The sequence below is a fragment of the Nyctereutes procyonoides genome, unplaced genomic scaffold, assembly GCF_905146905.1.
Source record: "Nyctereutes procyonoides isolate TBG_1078 unplaced genomic scaffold, NYPRO_anot_genome, whole genome shotgun sequence".
Taxonomy (NCBI): domain Eukaryota; kingdom Metazoa; phylum Chordata; class Mammalia; order Carnivora; family Canidae; genus Nyctereutes; species Nyctereutes procyonoides.
This window is the reverse complement of record NW_026575144.1, coordinates 14829961-14857831: the sequence shown is the minus strand read 5'-3', so window position 1 is coordinate 14857831 and position 27871 is coordinate 14829961. Positions and strand designations below refer to the sequence as shown.

At 39.0% G+C, this 27871-nt stretch overlaps 1 protein-coding gene and 1 pseudogene across 5 annotated transcripts in view; both read right to left on the bottom strand.

Annotated features, from left to right (window-relative positions):
• Window positions 1-27871, bottom strand: part of TBCE (tubulin folding cofactor E) — a 78770-nt gene that overhangs the window by 39052 nt on the left and 11847 nt on the right. For all 5 annotated transcript variants that reach the window (XM_055308809.1, XM_055308808.1, XM_055308807.1 and 2 more), the window contains one exon: window positions 21749-21878. In XM_055308809.1, the coding sequence (XP_055164784.1) occupies window positions 21749-21854 (106 nt within the window). In that variant the 5' untranslated portion in view covers window positions 21855-21878. The remainder of the gene's footprint in view (window positions 1-21748; window positions 21879-27871) is intronic.
• LOC129499099 (non-POU domain-containing octamer-binding protein-like) lies at window positions 10090-11508 on the bottom strand (annotated as a pseudogene).

The following is a 27871-nucleotide window of genomic DNA, read 5'->3' as shown; positions in this document are numbered from 1 at the left end:
TGCACACCTGAAACTAATACAACACTGTACATTAGTTAACTGGAGTTTTACAAACTTAAAAAAAAAAAGACAACTCTACTGAAAAATGGACAAAGGACTTGGATAGACATTTCTCCAAAGATACATAAATAGCCAATAAACACATGAAAAGATGCTCATCATTAAGCATTACGGAAATCCAAATCAAAACCACAATGAGATATCACTTCACACTTAATAATACACCTATAATCAAAATAATGGAGAGTCACAAATGCTGGCAAGGATGTGGAAAAACTGGAATGCTCATACACTGCTGGTGAGAACATAAAATGATGTTGCCACTGTGGAAAACATTTTGGTGGTTCCTGAAAAGGCTAAATGTAGAATTACCATACAACTAATCAGTTCTACTTATAGGCATATAACCAAAAGCATTAAAAAAGACTCATGCTTGTACGCCAATGTTCATTGTGTCATTACCCACAATAGCCAAAAAGCAGAAATAACCCAAATATCCATCAACAGATGTAGAGATAAAATGTAATATACACACAATGGAATATTCAGCCATAAAAAGGAATGAAGTTCTCACACATGCTACACGGATAAACCTTGAAAACATTTTGTTAAATGAAATAAGCCACCCTGAAAGGACAAATACTGAATGATTCTACATATATGTGGTACCTAGAGTAGTCACTATTTTCCTAAACACTTAAAAATGGTTAAGATTAAAAAAACCAAAAGGTTAAGATGATAAATTTTATGTTATGTATATTTTTTGTGTTATGTATATTTTATAACTAAATATTTTAACACGTTAAAATCATTAGGGGTTAGGAAGAGATGAATAGGTGGGGCACAGAGAATTTTTAAGGTGGTGAACCAACTCTGTATGATACAGGTCAATATAAATTTTTCCAAACCAACAGAATATACAACACCAAGAGTTCAATGGACTTTGAGCAATAATGGTTTATCGATACAGGTTAATCAACTGCAAAAAATGTGCCCCCCAGTGAGGGACATTGGTAATGGGGGACACTATGTATGTGTGGGGGCAGGAGGAAATCTCTCTACCTGCTATTCAATTTTGCTGTGAACTTAAATCTAGTCTAAAAAATAAAGTCTATTCAAAAAAGATTAAAATGGTAAGTTTTGTTATATATTTTATAACAATAATTTTTTTACAACTAAGAATTTTTAATAAAAAATGGTTGAAATGGCAAATTTTATATTTCATGTGCATGTAACCACAATTTAAAAATTTTAAAAACACAATTTCAGTAAAGAAAAATTAATAGGAGTGATCTTCAAGTAAAAAGAAAATTATAAGGGCAGCCTGGGTGGCTCAGTGGTTTAGCGCCACCTTCAGCCCAGGGCATGATCCTGGAGACCCAGGATCAAGTCCCAAGTTGGGTTCCCAGCATGGAGCCTGCTTCTCCCTCTGCCTGTGTCTCTGCCTCTCTCTCTCTCTGTCTTTCTCTCTCTCTGTGTGTGTGTGTGTGTCTCTCATGAATAAATAAATAAAATCTTTTTATTTTTTAAAGAAAATTATCCCCAATGAAATCCTAGGATACAAAGGGGAATAAAAGGCCAGAAAAGGGTAAATACATGGATAAATCTAAATTAATAAAAACTATACAAACTAATATCAGTCCTTGGTGCTTTATATGCACAAAGATTAAAATGCCCAACTGGAGTTAGGAAGCGTGTAAGCAAAAATTACTATTCAAGTATTCTAAAGTCTTTGCATGAGTCCAGGAAGAAGTAAAATTACTAATTAGACTTTGTAGGTCAAAGATGCGTGTTTTGGCCTCCATGATAATTACTTAATAACAAAAAAGGTATGATTAATAGAGAGGAAAAATAGTGTTAAAAAATAACCCAATAAAAGGGGGGTGAGAATAGGAACAAAAAAGAGAAAAAAGAGCACAGGCAAGACAAATAGAAAGCAAATAGTAAGATGGTAGATATAAACCCAAATTATCAACAAAAATGTAAAACAAGAGGGATCCCTGGGTGGCGCAGCGGTTTGGCGCCTGCCTTTGGCCCAGGGAGCGATCCTGGAGACCCGGGATCGAATCCCACGTCGGGCTCCCAGTGCATGGAGCCTGCTTCTCCCTCTGCCTGTGTCTCTGCCTCTCTCTCTTTCTCTCTCTGTGACTATCATAAATAAGTAAAAAAAATAAATAAATTTTTTAAAAAATGTGAAACAAGAAACAACTAAATGTTCTGATTGAGTCAGCAGAAACTGTCACTGGGATTTTTATAGGGATCAAACAGAATCTGTAGATTGCTTTGGGTAGTACTGACACTTTAATAATAGTAACTCTTCCAATCAAGGAGCACGGGATGTCTTTCCTTTAATTTGTGCTTAATTTCTTTCAGCAACGTTTTATAGTTTTCATTTCATTTCACCTCCCTGGTTAATTCCTAAGTATTTTATTCTTTTTGATGTGTTTCATGTATACAACAGACTATTATTCAGCCTTTAAAAGGAAGGAAGTTCTGACACATGCTGCAGCATAGATGAACCCTGAGATATGCCAGTGAGATATCTCAGTGAGCTATGCCAGTCATAAAAGATAAATACCACAGGGGCGCCTGGGGGTCTCTGTAGGTTAAACATCCCACTCTTGATTTCGGCTCAGATCATGATCTCAGGGTCATGAGATCAAGCCCTACGGTGGCGCAGAGTCTGCTTGAGATTCTTTCCCTCCATCTCCCCCTCCACTCCACTTCCCTGCTCGCATGCGTGTGCTCTCTAAAATATATTAAAAACTAAAAAAAATAAATAAATAAATAAATAAAATAAAATAAAATAAAATGAAAAAAAAATACCACAGTCAAATTCCTAAGAGACAGAAGTAGAATGGTGGTTGCTAGGGACTGGCAAGAGAGGGGAGAATGAGAAACTACTGTTTAATGAGTATGAAATTTCACTTTGGAAAGATAATAATGTTCTGGAGATGGATGGTGGTGATGCTTGCACAACAATATGAATGCACCCAATGCCACTGAACTACACACTTAAAAAATGTAAAAAAAAATGTAAATTGATAACAATTTATAATTGATAACAATTTCTGAGCATTTTACCAGAATAAAAATATAATATAAAAGACTGAAATCACAGAGTAGCTTCTCTACACAGTGGAATTCAGCTAGAAGTCAATAATGAAAGGTTTATTAGAAAATCCTCATATGTACAGAAATCAAGCCATATCATTCAAAATTACCTTGCATCAAAAAATGGAAGCATGGGGACACCTGGGTGGCGCAGTCAGTTGAGCATCCAAATTTGATTTCTGCTCAGATTATATTCTCAGGGTCCTGGGATGGAGCCCCACGTCAGGCTCCTGTGCTCAGCAGAGAGTCTGGTGGAGATTCTATCTCCCTCTCCTTCTCCCCACCCCACCCCCATCCCCGCCACATGCATGCTTTCTCTCTCTCAAATAAATCTTTTTTTTTTTTAAGATTTTATTTATCTATTCATGAGAGATACAGAGAGAGAGGCAAAGACACAAGCAGAGAGAAGCAGGCTCCTCGCAGGGAGCCAGACGTGGGACTCGATCCCGGGACCAGGATCGTGCCCTGAGCCAAAGGCAGACACTCAACTGCTGAGCCACCCAGGCATCCCTCAAATAAATCTTTTTTTTTTTTCCGTCAAATAAGTCTTTAAAAAAAAAAAAGCCCAATGTAAATTAGAAAATACTTTGAGCAGAATGAAAAAAATACTATACATCAAAATTTGGGGAATATAGGCACAAGGTACACTTTGAGAGAAACTTATAGATTTAAATGTATAGGCTAGATAGCAGATTAAAAATAATCATCTAGGGGGGGATGCCTATGTGGCTCAGTTGGTTAAGCATCTGCCTTTGGCTCAGGTCATGATCCCAGGGTCCTGGGATTGAAGCCCACATCTCTGCATTGAGTAGGAAGCCTGCTTCTCCCTCTCCCTCTGCCAGCCACTCCCCCTGCTTATGCTCTGTCAAATAAACGAATAAAATCTTTAAAACAAAATCATCTATCTCAACATGTTACGGCAAATCAAACCAACAGAAAGTAAAAGGAAGTAAATAATAAAGAAAAATGAATAGAATAGAAAATAAATAAGACCGTTTCTTGCTGCAAAACATCTCAAAGATTTCTAACAAGGATACATGGCAACCATCGTACAAAGAATAAATCTTGAAATAAAAGTGAGTGCAGGCATTATGGAAGCACAGATAAGACCTTTCATACTGTTGGGGGTGTGAGTGTAGAAAAGACATGCAGTAGTAACAGAAGGGAGAAGAGCAGAGGCCAAGGCATAATACAGCTCAGGATCTGTTCAGGAAACCTCAAAAAATCATGCACAGCTACAGCTGGAGGTGTAGCGCAGGGGTAGGGGCAGGAGCTGGGGGCAGGAGAAAAAGACTAGCAGCGGTGAATAGAGGCTGCTTCCTAATGTAAATCTCTTGCAGACACAGCAAAGAGCTTGAACTTTATCCTGTTCCTCCTGAGAACCCTATTTAATCAGCGTGGAGAGATGGGATCTGGATTTTAAAGATAAGTAATAGAAGCTCAGGGAAATATGTTACTTCCTAAAGGAAAAACTTTCTTCCTCCAATCTCACAGCACTTCTGTTATCAGATGTGTTGGTTTTTTCCACACCAAGTAATTCTTCAATTCTTGGCAGACATGAACTGGGTGTCCTACAGTTTAACTCTAAACTGATACTAACTGGCCAGATGAGTGCAGACCCCACAGATTAAGGGCTCAGTCCTAGAAGAATGCCCCCATTTCAGATGCCAGTCACAAGTCCCAGGCTGTCACCTGGACTATAAATCAGCTATAAATCAGGAGTTTCTACATCCAGCAACCGGCTATAAATCGGGGGTTCCACATTCCATACTCAGGTTTGATAATTTGCTAAAACTGCTTACAGAAATCAAGAAAACTCTTACATTTACCAGTTAATTATAAAAGACATAACAAAGAACAGATGAACAGCTACATGAAGAGGTACCCAGGCAGAAGTCCAGAAGGGTCTTAAGCACAGGGGTCTGTCCCTATGGTTTGAGGTACACCACCCTCTCAGCATGTGGGTGTGTTCACCAACCCAGAAGCCCTCCCAAATCCACAGTTTAGGGATTTTCATGGAGACTTCCTCAGGTAGGCATGAGTGACTACTGATCTCCAGCCCCTTTTCCCCACCACCACCCAACTCCCCGCTGCCCCACCTGAGGGTAGCGGTGAGGCTGAAAGTTCCAAGCTCCTAATTAAGGGGTATTCTTTCTGGTGATAAGCTCCCATCCTGAAGCTCTCTAGGGGACCCTGACCACCAGTCATCATTAGCCTACAAAAAGACACTCCTCTCTGGAGATTCCAAGGGCCTTCTTTAGAAGCTCTTGGTGTCAGGAACGGGGGAGCTTAAGACTGAATATTAGAACATATGAAAATCAGGAATAGAAAATTTCACTAAAATGTAGTCCAGGTGATTTCACAGAGGGAGCTCTCATGCCCTACCATCACTGGTAGTCAGCTGCAGACCCAACAGGAAGAACCGAACTTAACCTTGCACCCAGATACTACTCTACAATTCCAGAAGAAGAGAGACTTTATACTCTGGGCAGTAGCTCAGCCAATGAAAAGCCACCCTACTATGAACTCCCAGTTCATTCTAATGGACTTGTAATTTATAACAGCCTTCCCAACATACCCCTTTCCTCCTTAAAAAAGCATGCCTCTCCTTTTATTCCCTCTGATTTGCCTGGGTTTTGCCAGTTTATTGGTTTTTATTTTTTAAAGATTTTGTTTATTTATTCATGAAAGACGCAGAGAGAGAAAGGCAGAGACACAGGCAGAGGGAGAAGCAGGCTCCCTGGGGGGAGCCCCATGTGGGACTTGATCCCAGGACCCCGGGATCACGCCCTGAGCCTAAGGCAGACACTCAACTGCTGAGCCACCCAGGTGTCCCTTGCCAGTTTATTTGCCCTGGATTGCAATTCTTTTATTCCTAAAAAGCCTATCTTTTTTTTTTTTAATAGTCATGTTTTTAGGTAATCTCCATACCCAACATAGGGCTTAAACTCATGATCCCAAGATCAAGAGTCACATGCTCTACCAACTAAGCCAGCCAGGCACCCCTAAATAAGCCCATCTTTTGCTGGTAAAATAACTGGAAATTTTTATTTTTATTATTTTTTTTAAGATCTATTTTAGATAGAGAGTGCGAGCAGGGGGAAGGACAGAGAGAGATGGAGAGACTGGTCAGAAGCCCGTCAGAGTTAGGGCTTAATCCCAGGACCCTGAAATCATGACCTGAGCCAAAATCAAGAATCAGAGGCTCAAAGGACTGAGCACAATCCAGGTACCCCCTGGCAGTTTTGTGGGGTTTTTAAAAAGATTTTATTTATTCATTTGAGAGACAGAGAGTGAGCACAAGCAAGGGAAGAGGTAGCAGAAAAGGGAGAAGCAGACTCCCCACTGAGCAGGGAGCCCAATGCAGGGCTCAATCCCAGGACCGTGGGATCACGACCTAAGCCAAAAGCAGATGCTTAAGCAACTGAGCCACCCAGGCACCCTGGCAGTTTTTATTTTCAAGATTAAAAAACAAAATATGATCCTCGCACCCTATCACATACAAAGTTACATGGGTTTGAGGAGCTTTGTGTCAGGAACCTGAGGCAGAGACCAAGTATATTTTATTATGTCATGCTTGCTAAAATAACATAGCAAAAAAAAAAAAAAGACCAAATTCTTAGCACATACACAATTCTTCTGTGCTTAATCCACTTTTTGTCAAAGGCCTTTATATAAGAAATAAATATAAGTAAGGTTATTCATCATAAAAGCATCAGAAAGAATTGAGTTGATGGACATTACTAAGAAGGCCATGCTTTCATACTGCAAGGAACAAGTCACTTCTCAAATACAGGTAGAAAGAGCAGGGCCAGCGTGCAACTGTCATCAGCTGTAACTCTGATGAAGCATACCTCTTGCTTAGCAAGCTATCACTCCATCCACTGAAGACAGCGTAGCAAGTACAGAGCCAGTAGAGATGAGAAAGTAGACAGAAGTGGCAGCTAGGCGGGACCAAACTCATCAGTCAGATTCCAACACTGTAAGATCCAGGCTCCTGCCTTCTCTATACCACAGGTGGTAAGGCCCTAATCTACTAAATTCAAAAATGCAAAAGACTGAAACGGACACTAGAATATAGGTTTATTAATCTACAATGATAAATAAAACCCAAGCCTAAACAGTCTGGCCAGGAGGGGTGATTCATTCTGTCCCTGGACATCAAGACACATGAAAAACCAATTGTGATCAGGTACTTCACTAAAACAAGAATTAAAAATGATGAATTCAATGAACCAGCAATCATATTTCTTGGTATCTACCCAATGAGTTATGTCCACACAAGAGCCGGCACACAGACTTTTTTAAATAGATTTTATTTATCTATTCATGAAAGACAGAGAGAGAGGCAGAGATACAGCAGAGGGAGAAGCAGGCTCCATGCAAGAAGCCTGATGCAGAACTCAATCCCGAGACTCCGAGATCACGCCCCGAGCCAAAGGCAGATACTCAACTGCTGAGCCACCCAGGCGTCCCCACACAGACATTTATAGCAGCTTTCTTCATAATTGCCACAACTGGAAGCATGGACAAACTGTGATACCTCCAGACAATGGAATATTATTTAGCATTAAAAAGAAATGAGCTATCAAGCCATAAAAAGATAAGGAGGAAATTTAAATGCACATTACTAAGTGGCAGGAAAAAAAGGCAAAACTATAGAGACAATTATCAGGGGTTACCGGGTTTAGGGAGGAGGAAGAGATGAACAGGCAAAGCACAGAGAATTGTTAGCCCACTGAAACTATCTTATGCAATATTATAATGGTGGATGAAGTCATTGTACATTTGTCATAACCCATAAAACGTACACCACCCAGAGTGGAAGTCTAATGTAAATAACGGACTTTGGGTGATTATGAGAAATACAGAATCTTCCATCTCTATTAAGCAATGTTACTAATCTGATTCATTTGGTGTTGGTCTTTACAAAATTACTCTCCTCAGAGAGGGCACATGTTTAGAGCCTTCAACTACTGACAACAGCTCATAGCTGAAACAAAGTCAAAGTTTCGATATCTCAGTGGCTGAAATCACACAATTACAAGATTTGTCTAAACTGCCTCAGGTTCTCTGAAATTAGGTTTGTCTTCAGCGCTATCCTAAGGCAGTTGTGCTCTAGGAACATGTCATTGTCACCTGGAAGCAGTCTTTTGCTTTTGTATTCTGTATGTCTAAAAAAAAACATTTGCAATAATTTATAATTTAAAAAAAATCAGGGAAAAGGTGCAGGGAGATTAAAACCCATTAACAAAAAGGGGGTGATGGGAAGGAGGGATAAAAAGCACTTAAAAAGCAGAGAATTACTGAAAAAATAGCAATGTCGTAAAATCTAGCTCTGGCCTTCCTTGCAACAAGAAAAAGATGCAATTCTCTTGACCAGTAGTAGAAACTTTTGTTTGGGGTGCCTGGGTGGCTCAGTCGGTGAAGCGTCTGCCCTCGGCTCAGGTCACGATCCCAGGGTCCTGGGGTCAAGCCCCGTATCAGGGCTCTCCCTCTGCCCCTTGCCCCGCCCCCCACTTGTCCTGTCTCTCACTATCTCTCTCTCAAATAAACAGATTTTATAAAAGAAGAAACTTCTTAGTTCATTAGAAGAAAACGTTTCCCTGTCCCTAAGCTGATAGTCAATTGTCCCAAGAGTGCTTGGATAAGGAGCATCAAATTAGCTAATGATGAACACATCCTACCTGGTAACAGCTTTACCACATAATCACTGGTGTTGCACAAGTGGCTATTCCTAAGGAATAAACACTCAACCATTCTCAAAAGTGTGGAATCAGAATCTTCGAGAGAGCATGCTAAAAAAATGAGTCCTAAGCCATAACTCCAGCCTACTCAATTAGAATCTCTGGATATAGGGCACCTGGGTGGCTCAGTGGTTGAATGTGTCTGCCTTTGGCTCAGGTCATGATCTCGGGATCCTGGGATCAAGTTCTGCATCAGGCTCCCTGAAGGGAGCCTGCTTCTCCCTCTACCTATGTCTCTGTCTCTTATGAAGAAAATCTTAAAAAAAAAAAAAAAAAAAAAAAAAAAAGAATCTCTGGATATAGAATCTGAGAATTTATATTTTTATTTTATTTATTTTTTTAAAGACTTAAAACATATTTTAATAAGTTGATGCTGCATTACTGCTCCATTTCTCAGAAAAACTCCAAAGGTATCAGGGACCAATCAAACATGGTACACCAATAAAAAAAATGCAAAGCATAACTACCTAAGATAGGCAAGGCTAAGAGCTACTGTCTGACCTTCAGCATACAGCAACCCTGTTCCCAACATTGTACTAGGACTATCAAAAGCTGTGAACAGCATCATAGACATAAAAGGGCCATTCCTGGGTTGTCCTTACCCAGAAAAAAGATGGAGGCAACTTAACACAAGATTTTTTAAAGATACACTAAAATGAAAATCTCTAAGAGAAAGGTCTTCCTTAGAACATGAAGGGGTAATATACTGGATATAACAGAATCATATGTATGTTGTCTGTGACCTCTGTGGACATTTGCCTGAATTCCCACCTGTGAGTGAATGAAATGGGGCTAAGGTCATAGGGGGATGCTTGTTTTTGTGGTATATGTGGCAGTGTCTATGGGGTTGGAGGATATAAGAATGAGAAAGCAAAAAGAACAGGATGGACAAGAATGGAATGATCAAGATTAATGGGGGCTCTAACTGGATCCATTTTGCCATGGTTCCACACACCCCCCCTCAAGACCCTCAACAATCACATGAGACTTCAGGAATGCACCACACAGAATCAATTAGTTAAACGATATACCACACAGAACTGATTTGTTAAATATCGCCCCTCCCTTGCCTTCAGCCTCCAGTAAACTCCCTCAAAGTAGTACAGGCAAGGAAGACCTAACTATTGGGAGGAATCCCTAACACTTTTCCAGGGCAGAATTCTGGCTAGTCCAAAAAGGGTCCTTTTAAGGGTTTTTGGGAAACTAGACATTGAAATTTTTATTAGTATCAGCGATGTTTGTTTGGAGCAAATTCAGCTCCAGGAGCTGCACAGTTGAATGCAGGAGGGGTTCCACCAATTGCCCCAATTCCTTCCATTGTAGCAGCCTGGCCAAAGCGTTCAGTTATTGGTGGGGTCAATCCCAAGGTTCCATCTGGCATCATAGTGGCAGGTCCTGGAGGAGCTGGGGTACCAGCTGGCACTGGAGCAGGGGGCATGGCACCTCTATTGTTTATGCCCATAGCACCTCCCATAGCCATCTGCCCCATCCGTATCTCCTGTTCTCTCACATCAGGGAATGTTCCCTTGAATCCTTCCTGCTGTTGCCGCATCATTTCTTCCCGTTGCCGCTGCATCTCTTCTCGGCGCCTGCGCTCCTCCTCTTGCCTGAGCTCCAGTTGCTTTCGTTTTTGCACTTCTTGGTTGTGCAGCTCTTCCATCCTCCTAAGTTCTTCTTGACGCCTCATCAAATCCTGTCTCATTAGCATGACCTGGTCCTCATGGCGAGCAGCCTCCATCTCCAGCTTCTCACGAGCTTCCTTGATGTTGCAGTCCACTTGGTCCTGCTGCTGCTTCTCCATCTCAATCTGTGCCTCCCAGCGCATGGCATCCTCATACTCAGAGGAGCCAGGCTGTGCAAATCTGGGTGGCTGCTCTCGCTCCTTGTGAAATTGCTGATTCTTTATAACCAGTTTCTCTGGAAGTCCCTCTTCATCATCCAACTGGTCCATGGGCTCCACAGTCACAGGCCGAGGAAATGTGGTTAGCAAGAAGGAGCCTTCGCTGCACCTGTCCAGAGCTTTCCGAGCAGCTGGCTTCCCTGAGAATTCAACAATGCCTTTTCCTGAGGGCCTTCCTCGATCATCCACGATGACTACAGCCCTCTCCACCTGGCCAAACACGGAAAAGGCTTCCTCCAGCAGTTCATTGGAAACATACTGAGGAAGGTTTCAGACTGTAAGGGATGCACTACGGCAGGCAAAGCGCACACGCAGCTGCTTTCCACAAAATGACATGTTGTCCAATTCTACTTTGGCAATCTCCGCTAAGGTTCGTGTTTCCAAGCAGATAAAGCCAAAGCCCTTATCCTTATGAATGAAGACTTCGCCTGCTTTCCCATATTTCTCAAATAGTTTCCTCATCTCCTCTTCAGTGATATCAGGAGGAAGATTGCCCACCAAGAGCCAGCTACGTTGGGTGAAGGTCTTCTCTCCTGGTTTCCTAAAATTCTTCAGGTCAATAGTCAAGCCTTCATTTTGGCTGCTGGCTTGTTGCCCATTTGCAGGTATTGGTGGCGGTGGTGGCTGCTGCTGTTGCTGCTGGTGGTGCTGCTGGTGGTGATGCTGATGATGCTTCCTTGGAGTATGGTTTTGCTTCTCCAAGTTAAAGGTTTTATTGCTCTGCATTTTTGCACCCCGCTACCGACTGTTCTCAGAGTAACAGCGACGCTACACAGCCTCTACCAGCTCCCGAGAATTTATATTTTTAACAAATACCCCAGGCACACTGCATTAGACTTCCCTTCTTCAACAGATGTTATCTTGGCTAGGTTTCTAATTACAGTGAAATGACAACAATTTCAAACTAAGAGAAGGTATCATATATTGCTAATCCAAATATAAGGCACAGGGTTGAGAAGGATAAAGTTTAATTTATTAACGACCACACTTTCTGGCCCTGAGGGCTGTAAATTAATAGATTTTTAAATTTATACATAAATTTCCTGACAGATGACAATGAGTACCACACTCTAACAAAAATCAATATTCTATGATGATTTTCCTATAGATGGAAATGAAGTTGTTCTGAGAAAAGAGGTTTTTTTTTTTTTTCCTGATTCACAACAATAAGAACAGCAAAACCAATAATATCTAACATCGTAACGACCCTTCAAAGTAGAGGGCCATCCACTTTAGTGCAAATGTGAGCTACAGAAATACCACTCAGGAGCAATCATTCTCTCTCAGGAAGCAATCCCACATCTGTCCAAAGCCTCAAACAAGTACACACTTGAGTACCAAATTTTTTGCATCTATAAATATGGAATGACCAGGGGCCTAAAACACTTGAAGTTACAAATTACCAAGTGCCTATCACTCCTATAATAAAATCTGCCACCAATTTTAAGCAGGGCTACACACCAGTACTAAATAAGCTATAAAAAGCATCCTGAAATAATTAAATGCATTACTTATTTAAGTTACACTATTTATGATTTTTCATCTGAATTCTATCTTGTGTCTGTCAAAGACAACAATTTTGGGTGGTTTTTGTTTTTTTAAGATTTTATTCATTTATTAGAGAGAGAGAGAGAGAGAGAGAGAGAGACCACAAGCAGGGGGAGCAGCAGGCAGAGGGAGAGAAGCAGGCTCCCCACTGAGCAAAGAGCCCTACATGGGGCTCCATCCCAGGACCCTGGGATCATGACCTAAGCCGAAGGCAGATGCTTAACCAACTGAGCCGCCCAGGCACCCCAACAACTTTGGCTTTAACACAATGTTTAAATGTTCTTCTAGACAACAAGTAGTAACTTTAGCCATTTCTTCCATCAACTCCCAGAACATGAAAACATATCCTGTCATCACCACATTTAAACACACATATACATTTCTATTTGCTGTGGTAGGAGGACAAAAGCATGATTCACCTGAAAATTTCTTAAAGAACAGCACTGTTATACATATTTCATGTAGAAATTTGCTACCAAATAATTTGTCTTGACTCTGATTCTCAATATATGTATTAGTTCAATAAAAGCTGTGAAATACTTTAGAGGCACCTGGCTCGCTCAGTCCATAGAGCATGTGACTCTTGATCTCAGGGAAGTGAGTTCAGGCCCCACGCTGGGCACAGAGATCACTTAAAAAAAAGAAATACCTTGGGCAATATAACTCAACTCATTAATAATGTCAAAAACCTAAAGTGGATAAATAAATGCTACAAAAGCCTTAAAATGTTAAATAAACAACTTTCTTCTTTGGCAAAAAAAAAAGTATAACAGTAACAATTAGACTCAGATTTTCTTTATATGAGGGAATAAGAAACTCACATCTAAAATTAATAAAAAAAGGGGCACTTAGGTGGCTCAGTTGGATAAGCATCTGACTCTTGGTTTCAGCTCAGGTTATGATCTCAGGGTCATGAGATCAAGGCCACTGGCATGGAGGCTACTCTCCTTCTGCCCCTGCCCCTCCCCCGCCACCCCACATCCCATATCACCCTCACTCACATGCACGTGCTCTCTTAAAAAAAATTAAATATAAAGATAAAATACATAAAATTAATCAAGACAAAGGATAGTGCAGAATTTTAATGGTATAAACAGGTTAAAACACCTAAAATTTTGCTGAAATAAGTCAGACAGAGAAAAACAAATATCACGACTTCACAAGGAATCTAAAAATCGAAATAAACCAAGCAGAAACAGACCCATAGAGAACTTGAAGGAAGGGGCATTTGGGGGGATGGGAAAGATGGCTGAAGGGGAGTGGGAGGTACAGGCTTCTAGTTATGGAATGAGCGAGTCATGGAGATGAAAGGTCAGGGTACGGAATACAGTCAATGGTATTGTAGTAGCACTGTACGGTGACAAATGGTAGCTACACTTGCAGTGAGCATAGCATAACTACAGAGTTGTCCAATCGCTATGTTGTACACCTGTGCATGTCAACCACACTAAAAAAGGAAGACCTATCATTTTGAAGGACTATATGATTATCCATTTTAAAGAATAGATGCATGCCACCTTAGGAGTAATCTTCAAAGACTATAAACCACGAAGTTAATTAGGACAAAGTTTTTCAATAATCTGGTTTATTGATTGGCTTACATAAACCATAAAAGAACTCTATTCACCAACATAATATGAATCAAAATTTGAGTTTGAAGTGTACATACTATTCTGTAAGAAAATGTTACTTTTTCGAGATACACGGTGAAGTATTTAGAGATGAAATGCTACTGTGCATATCATTTTGTTTAAAATGCTTAGGCAAAAAATTAAAAGTGATGAAGCAAATAAGGCAGAATGTTAGCAATGTTAAATTGACATACAAGTATATACAAGTATTCCTTATACTATTCTCTGCTCTATGTTTGAAACTTTTATAACAAGTACTAAAAAAATACACGTCCTCCTTAAACCCATTCTAATTCTAGGAATTAATATATATAAACAAATATAGCTGTGTCGACTAAAAATAGCCTAGAAACAACAACCAACCCATCAGGAATTAACACCCCTAGAGGTCAGGTTATGGCCTTCAAATACTATTGGCCACTTAAAAAAAAAAGAAAAAAGGCAGGCCTTTGGAGAAATTGCCGTGCGAGATGTGGGCACCTGGGTGGCTCAACTGGTTAAGCATCTCCTTCAGCTCAGACCATGATCTCAGGGTCCTGCGATCGAGTACAGCATCCAGCTCCCTGCTCAGTGGGGAGTCCACTTCTCCCTCTCCTGCCTCTTTCTCCCTAATAAATAAATAAATAAATAAAATCTTTAAAAAAAAAAAAGGACTCATAAATCAATCTGAAGGGATTCCTGCTGGCCAAATAAGGGACAATTTGAGCATCAATAAGGATAACAGCAATGGACTCAAACAGATCAAATATTTTTAAACCCATGACTTTATTTTTTTTTAATTTTTTTTTAATTTTTTTAATTTATTTATTTCTGATAGTCACACAGAGAGAGAGAGAGAGAGGCAGAGACACAGGCAGAGGGAGAAGCAGGCTCCATGCACCGGGAGCCTGATATGGGATTCGATCCCGGGTCTCCAGGATCGCGCCCTGAGCCAAAGGCAGGCGCCAAACCGCTGCCCCACCCAGGGATCCCAAACCCATGACTTTATAAAGATTTTTAAAAATTCATTGGTTTTCTAAGTCAATCAATTCATCTTAATGAAGATTAATAAATAAAAGAAAAAAAATCTAACATTTATCTCCTGCCTTTCAAGCACCCAATTATTTTGGAAAGCACGGAATTAACACAAATTTTCCATGATATAAGCTGTCCATCAGAAGAATGATAAAAGAAAATTATTAGAATTCTACCATCTTGACAACCCCTAATAATCCATATAAAAATGTTCATCAAGAGCTGCTAACATCACAAAAAGTGATACTGCCAAACATTATGTGCCTCCTGACTGAAGTACACATCAACTAAAGAATATTGATACAAAAAAAAGAGATATCAAGCCTAAATCTAATAAACCATATATAAAACTACGAATTTATAGGAAATGTACAGACAGAAGCACATGTTAATAACATTATGTGGATGTAATCAGAAGAATCCAAAACATGGGAAATTTTAGAAGACAAACACAATTTTTTCAAACCAAATGTAAGGAAGAAAAAAAGGAATGTGGAAGATGAATCTAGGAAATCCCATATGCAGCCAACAGGAGTGCCAGAAAGAAAAAGCAGGAAAAATGGAAGGGTAAAAATTATCCAAGATAATCTTGGAAGAAAACATCTCATAACTGAAAAGATATATGTGACCTCAATTAAATAGGCTTAACCAAGAAAACACCGACAACCAATCAGTGAAAAAAACACCCACCAGCTGGACACTACTGCTTTTCATCGTAAGTCCTTAGGCACTATATTTTACCACACTCATACATTATTTTGATACTAAACAAACAAACAAAAAAAGGAAACAGCAGCAAGGAGTCAAAGTTGGCCCAGAAGATTAGTGAGTGCTGTTACTAAATGAAACTATAAGAAAGTATTGTTATATAAGTATATTAAAAACATCATCCAAGACCTAAAAAAAAAAATCTGCATTTTTTCCCTAAAGATTTTATTTATTTGAGAGACACAGACAGAGGGAGAGAGAGAGAACGTGTAAGCATGAGTAGGGTGAGAGTAGAGAGAGAAGCAGACTCCCACTGAGCAGGGACCAGGATCATGACCTGAGTTGAAGGCAAGTGCTCAACCGACTGAGCCATCCAGACACCCTTTTCTTTTTTTTTCTTTCATCATGGGAATTATAATGGTCCTTTAAAACACAAGAAAAGTGGTGCCTGGGTGGCTTAGTCAGCTAAGCATCTGCCTTCAGCTCAGGTCATGATCTCAGGGTCCTGGGATTGAGTCCCACATAGGTCTCCCTGCAGGGAGCCTGCTTCTCCCTCTGCCTATGTCTCTGCCCCTCTGTCTCTCATGAATAAATAAATAAAATCTTAAAAATAAATAAATAAATAAATAAAATCTCCATAAGAACTTAGAAGAAATATGTTTCAACTATTATATTTAAAATTAACATTGTTACTACAGAATAAATGGAAACCAAAATACTGTAGGGCCATTTACTTTAGTCACTGTATATAGGTAGACAGTAATACCAGATTTGTTACCATAAAAATATTACAAAACAATAACTAAGGGCAAAGAACCATGAAGACAATCACCCAAGAAGAAATAAAAATATAATGTATATATTGATTGATCTGCAGCAACTCCAAGTATATGGATACAAGAATATCCAGTAATGAATATATAATTTTAAGCATATAAATGTAATATTAATCAAAGATCTACTGATACTATTTCATTAATTAAATCAGTTAACCATCACATGATACAAATTAATTTAGAAAAAGTGCTTCCTCACTCCTACATTAATAAAACAATTCTAATCAGACTCTTCAAATACAGTTATAACATGTTTGAAGTTAGCATCTGACTATATTCACTAAGGATGATTTTAGAATACCTCACACAATTATCTAGGCTATATCAGTTTCCTATTGCTGCTATACAACCATACAATTTTTTTTTAAGATTTTTTATTTATCTAGGAGAGATAGCAGAGTGAGCAAGGGAACTCAATCAAGTAGCGGGAAGGGGGAGTGGCAGAGGGAGAAGGAGAAGTAGGCTCCCTGCTGAGCAGGGAGCTGGACAGAACTTAATCCCAGGACCCTGAAATCATGACCTGAGCCAAAGAAAAGATGCTTAACTGGTTGAGCTGCCCAGGCGCCCCCACAAATTTATTGTCTTACAGTTTTGGAGGTCAGAACTGAAGACAGGGTGCCTAAGTGGCTCAGTTGATTGAGCATCTGCCTTCAGCTCAGGTCATGATCTCAGGGTCCTGGGACCCAGCCCCATGTCAAGCTCCCTGCTCAGTGGGGAGTCTGCTTTTCTTTCTTCCACTATTCCCCCCCCCACCCCCCCACCTCCCCGCTCATGCTCTCTGGGTGTTTCTCTCTCTCTCAAATGAATAAATAAAATCTTTAAAAGAAAATAAAAAGAAGCCTGAGGACAGTCTCACTGAACTAAAATCAAGGTGTTGCAGAGCTGTGTTCCCTTTCAGAGATTACAGAGGAGAATTTGTTGCCTTGCCTTCTCCAGCTTCTAGAGGCTGCACACATTCTTTGGCTTCTCGACCCCCATCCATCTTCAAAGCCCACACTGGCCAGTCAAAACTTTCTTAGAACACTCCATTCCAGCACTGCCCTCTTCTGCTTCTACTTCCAAGGATCCTCAGGATTACACTGAGCCCACCTGGATAATCTCCCTATCCTAAAGTCAGGTGATTAGCAACCCTAATTCTTCTTTGCCATGTACCTGAACATAATGCTTTCAAGTCTTGGGACATCTTTGTTCTAAGGGGAGGAAATAAAACAGATGAACATAGGGACAGGGAAGGAAAAATAAAATAAGATAAAAACATATGCCCATTACAGCATATCCTCTTCATTTAAACACTTTTTAAAATCTGCATATGGCGGCTCCTGGGTGGCACAGTTGGTTAAGCATCCAACTCTTTTTTTTTTATTTTTTTTTGTTTTTTATTTATTTATGATAGGCACACAGTGAGAGAGAGAGAGGCAGAGACACAGGCAGAGGGAGAAGCAGGCTCCATACACCGGGAGCCCGATGTGGGATTCGATCCCGGGTCTCCAGGATCGCACCCTGGGCCAAAGGCAGACGCCAAACCGCTGCACCACCCAGGGATCCCCCCCCCCCTTTTTTTTTTAAGCATCCAACTCTTGCTTTCAGCTCAGATCATAGTCTCAGGGTTGTGGGACAGAGCCCCACATCAGCACAGTGTTCAGTACAGTCTGCTTGAGACTTTGATTTTATCTCCCTTTCCCTTTGCCCCTCCCCACCAAGCACATGCTCACACATACTTGCGCTCTCCCTCTGAAATAAATTTTTTTAAAAATTTAATTTATTTATGATAGTCACACACACAGAGAGAGAGAGAGAGAGAGAGAGAGAGAGAGAGAGAGAGAGAGAGGCAGGGACATAGGCAGAGGGAGAAGCAGGCTCCATGCAGGGAGCCTGACGTGGGATTTGATCCCGGGTCTCCAGGATCGTGCCCTGGGCCAAAGTCAGGCGCTAAACCACTGCGCCACCCAAGGATCCCTGAAATAAATATTTTTTAAATTAAAATTAAAAAATGAAAAAAAAACCTGGATATGATACTATGCATATCAAGAAACCTGAACATGATCTCAGGAAATTAAATTTCCAACCCAAGCCATTTGCAAAACATTACAATTGCTTTCCTTCTTTTTTAAGTAAATTTTTAAAATGTTTATCTACAACAATAGCTAACACTATGTGCCGATAACTAGTCTAAATGCTTCAAACACCTTCATTTATTTATTTATCACAACAGCCCTACAACATCCAGTGAAACAGCCCCAGGAGTAATTACTAAATCTGTGTTCAATTTCTTTGCATCTTTGTACCAATTTCATCTGTTGACTTCTAAAAGAAATTCAAAGTAGCACCAATTGAGGTAAAGTAATAGAGAATGTCCCATATGATGAGATAATTAATAGAGTAAATACACAGAAGCTCTTTCTTTGCAGAATTATAATTTGAGGGGGAAAACTTACCTGATAATAAATATATGTAGGAAATGTCAAACTAACAGGCAATTTAATAAGTGAAAATAATATGTACCACTTCATATTCCCTAAATTACCATGAAATAGCTTCCATCTGTATTACTGAATTTGTGATGTGCTACTCCAATCTGCCTTTAGAAAGTGGGATTTATGCCCACCATCCGCTGAGAATACCAGCTTCTGGCAATTAGCCCTCAACTATGAGCCCACTTCTAAGAACTGTCTCCACTAAAAAAAGTGCCTGGCATCCCCTTTCCACGATAGATCATCACAGGTATAAATGCCCAGCCCCTCTTCTCAGGAAAATCTCTGAAGGGCTATCCTGTCTTCAGAATTGCCCACAGGTCAGTTGAAACTTTTGTTCAGACTATATCACAAGGGCACCTGGCTGGCTCAGTCAATGGAGCATGCAACTTTTCTTTTTCCTTTTTAATTCAAGTTAGTTAACATATAGTATTACTTGTTCCAGGCGTAGAATTTAGTGATTCATCAGTTGCATATACCACCATTTCATCAAGTGCCCTCCTTAATGCCCATCTCCCAATGACCCCATCCCACCAACCATCTCTCCTCCAGCAACCCTCAGTTTGTTCTCTATAGTTAAGAGTCTTTTATGGTTTCCCTCCCTCTCTGTTTTTATCTTACTTTATTATCTGTTTTTCCTTCCATTATGCTACATTCATCTGTTTTATTAAATTTCACATGAGTGAAGTCATATGGTATTCATCTTTCTCTAATTTTGCTTAGCTTAATACACTCTAATTCCATCCACATTATTGCAAATGGCAAGATTTCATTCTTTTTGATGGCTGAGTAATATTCCAGTGTGTGTATGTGTGTGCCCTTCTTTATCCATTCCTGCATGAATGGACATTTGGGCTCTTTCCATAGTTAGGCTATTGAGGACATTGCTGCTATAAACACTGGGGTGTGTATACCCCTTCAAATCACTATCTTTGTTCCCTTTGGATAATTACTTAGTAGTGCAATTGCTGGATGTAGGGTAATTCTAGTTTTAACTTTTTGAGGAACCTCTATATGAGCATGCAACTCTTGATCAGGGTTGTAATTTCAAGCCCCATGTTGGGTGTAGAGATTACTTAAAAGTAAAAACTTAAAAAAATAAAAAGCTTCTGCAGAGAGAAGGAAACAAAGGTAATCTATAGAACTGGAAAAGATATTTGCAAATGACATATCTGATAAAGGGTTAGTATCCACAATATATAAAGAACTTATACAACTCAACACACAAAAAACCCCAAAATAATCCAGTTTAAAAATGGGAAGACACAAATAGACATTTCTCCAAAGAAGACATTCCAATGACCAACAGACCCATGAAAAGATGTTCAACACCCCTCGACATCAGGGAAATACAAATCACAACCGCATTGCAATATCACCTCACACCTGTTGGAATGACTAACATCAAAACATAAGAAACAAGTGTTGGTGAGGATGTGGAGAAAAAGGAACCCTCATGTACTGTTGGTGGGAATGCCAAATGGTGCAGCCACTGTGGAAAATAGTACGGGAGGTTCCTCAAAAAGTTAAAAATAGACCTACCCTATGATCCAGTAATTCCACTACTGGGTATTTATCCAAAGAATACGAAACCATTAATTCAAAAAGATATGAGCATCCTTATGTTTACTGCAGCATTATTTACAATAGCCAAATTATGGAAGTAGCCCAAGTGTCCATCAGTTGACAAATGAATAAAAAAGAGGTGGTAGTATACACACACACACACACACACACACACACACACTAACCAAGGAGAACAATCTGATGGTTACCAGAAGGGAGATGGGTGGGGGGGATGGGTAAACTACATGAAGGAGATTAAGAATACACTTATCTTGACAAGCACTGAGTAATGCATAGGATTGTTGAATCACTATATGGTACACTTGAAACCAACATAACAATGTATGTAAACTATACTGAAATTAAAATAATAAATTAAAAAATAACACAATGATATTGCCTAAAAGAAAAAAAAAACCCTCTGTAACTATGTATGGTGATGGATGTTAATTAGATCTATCTTGGGATCATTTTGCAATATATACAAATATCAAGTTATTATTTTGTATACCTGAAACTAATATACTGTCATATGTCAATTATATCTCAATTAAAAAATGTAAACAAAATGATGCTACCGGGGGGTGCCTGGGTGGCTCAGTCAGTTAAGCATCTGCCTTTGGCTCAGGTCATGATCTTAGGGTCCTGGAGTAGAGCCCTGCATCAGGCTTCCTGCTCAATGGAGAACCTGCTTCTCCCTCTCTCTCAGCCCCTCCCCCCATTCATGCACCTGCTCTCTCTCTTTCTCTCTCTCTCAAATAAATAAAATCTTTAAAAAAAACTATAAAAAAACCATAAGTGTGTATCAAATAATACATGAAAAAAGATATCACAAAATCATATGCATATTAATTTAAACTGCTTTACTTACATATACACAGGGATTAGTGACAAAAGAAATTTCCAAAAATTCTTAGTTTTTGAGGTTAGGATATGATAATTCAAGATTATTAGTTACTGTTTAAAGTTTACTCACAAGATATTTTAAGGTTAAATATAAAATAGGAACACTAAATAATTAGATAAGTGTAAAATTCAATAAAACCATAGAATAACACAGGATATTATTACCCAAACACAATAATTGCATACAGGAAGCATCTATAAATTGGTTGTTAGTTTCTTCAAAATCATTGTTACAAAGCACTACAAAGAAACTCTAAAATAAATAAATACATACACGCACACACACACACACACAATTATAAATTACCTGCCACAGGAGGGACAATACCAGAAAATCGCACTGTTGCATGTTCTCCATTAACTTCAACTCGTCGACCAATGACATCTGATGTCAAAGTGTCATTCATTATCATGTAGCCAGAATCCAAATATGAGATCTATGAAGAAAATTTAAAAATTGACAAGGATTAATAAAGTCCTTTAAAAAAAAAAAGTTTTTTTTCAGGCAGCCCAGGTGGCTCAGCGGTTTAGTGCCGCCTTCAGCCCAGGGTATAGTCCTGGAGAGCCGGGATCAAGTCCCATGTCAGGCTCCCCGCGTGAAGCCTGCTTCTCCCTCTGCCTGTGTCTCTGCCTCTCTCCCTCTCAATCTGTGTCTCTCATGAATAAATAAATAAAATCTTTTTAAAAAAATGTTTTTTTTTTTCACTTCACTGAGACATCTTTGAGGTCAACACTCCTGGCCAACTTAGCCTTCATATTTTGGTGAAGAGAAGGGCCTATAGGTATAGGTGCCTATCGGCATCAAATATTCACATAATTTGATTTTACTTCACTTTCTAATTGTATTTTGATAACATATTTTTTAAATGTTGCTTAACTCCAGTTAGCTCACATCACATAATTTGTCTATTCTGCCATTTACTGAAGGGTCTGGGAAGGAGAGGTAGAAAAGAGGGAGATAAAAATGATAGAGAATAGGGAAAGAAAACAGGCATATTGGCATTGTTATTTCTTCAGGAAGGGAGAAAAACTCAAACTCATAGATAAGGAAACAACACATATAATGAACAATAAATAATAGATTAAACTCTAGAGGCACCTGGCTAGCTAAGCTGGTGGAGCATGCAGTTCTTGATCTTGGGGTTGTGAGCTCAAGCTCCACGTTGGGCATAAAGCCTACAAAAAATATTAAACTCTAATAAAAATATAGAACCCTAAAATTAAAGAGAAAGAGGAGGTCTTAAAGGGAGACTGAGTGAAGAGTATCCCCAATCTAGGGATGATAACTATGTCCAACCCCTAATTCATAGGAAAGCAGAAGACTCAGGAACATGCCAAATGACATTCCCAGGGTGTGGCTCCCCAAATCTAGACAGTGGGGAACCCTACTGTCAAATAAGTCTGTTTCTTCAACAAATAAAACACACTGAGGGAGAACAAACAGATTAAAAGAAACTTAAGAAATATGTCAATTAATTGCAATATATGGACTTTATGTGGATTCCAATTTTAAAAAACTGTAAATGACTTTAAAGTAAAAGAAATTATGAGAATATTTGAAATTTGAAAACTGACTAGATTTTATATTAAAGAATAACTGTTGAGGGCAGCCTGGGTGGCTCAGCGGTTTAGCGCCGCCCTCAGCCCAGGGCCTGATCCTGGAGACCCGGGATCGAGTCCCACGTCAGGCTCCCTGCATGGAGCCTGCTTCTCCCTCTCCCTGTGTCTCTGCCTCTCTTTCTCTGTGTCTCTCATGAATAAATAAATAAAATCTTTAAAAAAATAAAGAATAACTGTTGGGACACCTGGGTGGCTTAGCAGTTGGGTGTCTGCCTTCGGCTCAGGGCATGATCCAGGAGTTCTGGGATCGAGGCCCTCATCGATCCCTGCGAGGAGCCTGCTTCTCTCCCTATGTCTCTGCCTCTCTCTCTGTGTCTTTCATGAATAAATAAATAAAAATCAATTTTAAAAAGATTCAATGAAATCCTTTCCAAAATACAAATCATATTTTTCATAGATCTAGAACAAATAATCCTAAAATTTGTATGGAACCACAAAAGACCCCAAATACCCAAACCAATCTTGAGAAAGACAAGCCTGGAGGTATCACAATCCCAGATTTTGAGTTATATTACAAAGCTGTACTAATCAAAACAATGTGGTACTGGCACAAAAAGAGTTCAATAGAACGGAATCAAGAGCTCAGAAATAAACCCACCCTTCTATGGTCAATTAATTTATGACAAAAGATGCAAGAGTATATAATGCCTCTTCAACAAATGGTGTTGGGAAAACTGGACAGCTACATGCATGAAAGAAACTGAGCTACTTTTTTATACCATACACAAAAATAAACTCAAAATTGATTAGACTTAATTGAGTCCTGAAACCAAAAACTCCTAGAAGAAAAAATGGGCAGTAATTTCTTAGACATTGGCCTTAGCAACATTTTTCTAGATATGTCTCCTGAGCCTAGGGAAACAAATACAAAAATAAACTATTGGGACTTTATCAAAATAAAAAGTTTCTGCACAGTGAAGGAAACAATCAACAAACCAAAGGCAACCTACTGAATAGAAGATATTTGCAAATGACATATCTGATAAGATAAATAATAGAGAATTTACATAACCCAACACCAAAAATACAAATAATCCAATTAAAATGGGCAAAGGACCTGAATAAATATTTTTCCAAAGAAGATATACAAATGACCAAAAGACACATGAAAGGATGCTCAACATCACTCATCATCCAGGAAATATAAACCAAAACCACCATGAGATATCACCTTAAACCTGTTAGAATGACTAGTATCACAAAGATAAGAAATAACAAGTGTCGGTAAGGACGTGAAGAAAAAGGAACTCTCATGCACTGCTGGTGTGAATGTACACTGGTGCAGCCACTGTAGAAAACAGTATGGAGGTTCCTCAAAAGATTAAAAATAAATACTGTATGATTCAGCAATTCCAGTACTGGGTATTTACCCAAAGAAAATGAAAATACTAATAATTTGAAAGGATGTTTGTGTGTGGGAAACAAAGGCAACAGAAAAATTAAATTTTCTTACTACTTATATAGCCCATTGACAGGTCCTTGAAATAGGTCCTTGAAATAGAGTGGCATTCCTCTAGGGACTCAGCTGCCTCAATGCTGACACTTAAAGGCAAAAGGCAATCTTAGCCTGACCCCCAGGTAAGTCTACTTTAACATATAAAAATTCCTTTGGAAACTTCCTTTATCTCTACCCTCCCATATTGGCTATCATCCCCCAAGAATATGACCCACCAATATACATCTGAAGGGCCTCATGACTAAGGTTTTACTAAACAGTAATAAATGAGCTTTTTCTAACAGTAGCTAGCCCCCTCAAGGTCCTGGAAACCTTAAAGACTTATGCCATCCTAACCCCCTCCCAATCTGGAAGTATATAATCAGCCACCCCCCATGATCCCAGTGCAGCTCTTTCTGCCCAGCGGTCCTGTCTCCATGCTTTAATAAAACCATGTTTGCACCAAAAACGTCTCAAGAATTCTTTCTTGGCCATTAGCTTTGAACCATTGGCTGGAAAAGACCAATGCCATAGAATTTTACTCATATGTGGAATCTACAAAAAAAAAGAACAAATGAATAAACAAACAAAAAGCAGAAGCATACCTTAAATACAGAGAACTGATGTTTGCCAGGGCTGAGGGGGTTGGGGGTATGGGCAAAATGTGAGATATAGGCTTCCAGTTATGGAATTAGGAGTCACAGGGATATAAGGCACAGCACAGGGAATATAGTCAATGATATCATAATAGCATTTAGTGGTGACAGACAGTAGCTTCACTTGCGGTGAGCACAGCATAACATATAGAGAAACTGAATCACTATGTTATATACCTGAAGCTAATATACCGAAAAATAAAAACAATTTTAAAAAATAATAAAGATTCAAATGTAAAAAATTTAAACGTTTAATTATAATTTTGCTTAAAGTTTTCACTAGTTTTAAATTCCTTTTTCAATTTTCATTAAGATGTAAATAGAATTTTCTTACAATTGAAATAGATACATAATGTCTGTTCTACTTTATTTATTTTAAAAGATTTTATTTATTTATTCGTGAGAGACAGAGAGAGAGAGAGAGAGAGAGAGAGAGAGAGAGAGAGAGAGAGAGGCAGAGACACAGGCAGAGGGAGAAGCAGGCTCCATGCAGGGAACCTGACCTGGGACTCTAACCCAGGTCTCCAGGATCACGCCCTGGGCTGAAGGCGACACGAAACCGCTGAGCTGCCCTACTTCTTTTATTAACATTTTCTGTATAGCCACAGAATCACCACATTAATCTCTTCAATGTTGACCTATGGATACCACAACTTACCTAATCATTTCTCTATTGCTATATGTTTCCATTGTTTACTATCCCAAAGAAAACAGTTAAAAACACCTTTCATTTTTAAGTTATTCTTGTCCTTTGAAGTATCTCCTTGGGAAAAATTGAGACATTCCAAGTGAATTAATAATATTTAAGATTTGAGAAAACCATGGCCAAACCATCCATTCATCAAAAAAAGGTTACATACTGACACTGACACTAAGAGAAAATCTACTTGTTTACTTGTTTCTATAGTCATAAATTCTCATGAAGAACTTTCAAATCAGGTCTTCTCTATCCTATTCTTGTACAGCTAACTTATTTTTAAAGCAATCTCTATACCCAATTGGGGTTTGAACTCACAACCCCAAGATCAAGAGTTGTACACTCTACTATTGAGCCAGGTGCCCCCTGCATAACTAATTATTGAGGTAGGACTTAACACATCATAATATGATGTGTAAATGTAGGACTCTACATTTATATATATTACACATTGAACAATCCAACATTGGTTACTTCTCCCAGTTCTGTCCTATCCAATTTTTCTAAGATCAAAGACAATATATGTCTGTGTTACATACATATGACATATATATATATATATGTGTATATATATATATATATATATAACCCCTGACCAAAGACAGAACCCATACAAATTGTGGGTAAAATGTTATTTTAGTTAAAAGTCCTCCTATTATCCAGTTCACATGCAAGAACATCATGAACTTTGTAAAATGCTCTCCTGAAATCCAACCCCACCATCAGTCCCAGAATATACTGTCAGTCAGAGGCATGGGATAAGGGAAGACATATCCTCTTTTACTTATACACCTGAGTTGTAGGAATATATTTGAAAGGAATAGTTATTTGTTCTTTATTTGTTCTATTAATAATAATGAGGAGGGGTGGAAAGGAAAGATGATGAAAAGAGAAAGGAAATAATGCACTGTTCTCTGCAAGTTTCCCTGACCTTCCAGGGAATTACAATCCAAACCAACAAAAAAGTAAATTTAGCCAAGACTCACTAAACTCTTCCTAGCTCCTTAGGATCACTTCTAAATGTTCACAAAACGGGCAGCCCCAGTGGTGCAGCGGTTTGGCGCCGCCTGCAGCCCAGGGCGTGATCCTGGAGACCCTGGATCGAGTCCCACATCGGGCTCCCTGCGTGGAGCCTGCTTCTCCCTCTGCCTGTGTCTCTGCCTCTCTCTCTGTGTCTCTATGAATGAATAAGTAAAATCTTAAAAAAATAAATAAATAAAATCTTTAAAAAAATTTAAAAAATAAAATATTAAAAAAATAAATAAATAAATGTTCACAAAACATCTTTCCTAGAAGTTCTAGTTCCCCTTGTTCATTATTCTGTAAAGGTTAAGAACAGGAATTTTTACAATCATATTTGCCAGTTGTTTTATAAATTTCTAGATGTAATTTCTCCTGGAATACAGACTAATTTAAAGATTTACTTATGTATTTGAGAGAGGGTGCAAGCACACACATAAGTGGGGGAGGGGACAGAGGGAGAGGGCCAAGCAGACTCCTTGCTGAACTGGTAGCCTGTCATGGATCCAGGGCTCCATCCCAGGACCCCAAAATCATGACCCAAACGGAAGGCAGATGCTTAACAAACTGAGTCACACAGGCGCCCCTAGAATAGACTAATTCAAAATGGCCAAATACTATCTTATGTCTTTTTATCTTCAACATGCTTTTAACCAGACTTTTTTTTTTTTTGACAAGACAGGAAATCATTCTCCATAGAAATGACAAAAGATAAGAAACTGAATCAATCTGCCACTTTTCTGTCATCTCTTATGCTACATTAAATCTATTTTTAAGACGGGCACTTGATAGGATGAGCACCGGGCATCATACTACATGTTGGCAAACTGAATTTAAATAACAAATTTTGAAAAATATTTTTAAAAGATGAAGCAAAGGTGGCAAGATATTAACAATCATTAAACAAAGGCAGTGAGTATCTGGGTGCTTCCTATGTTCCAAAATATTCAGGATTTAAGTTAAAAGACATATACTATTAGACGCAAGGAGTAGACTTTCTTG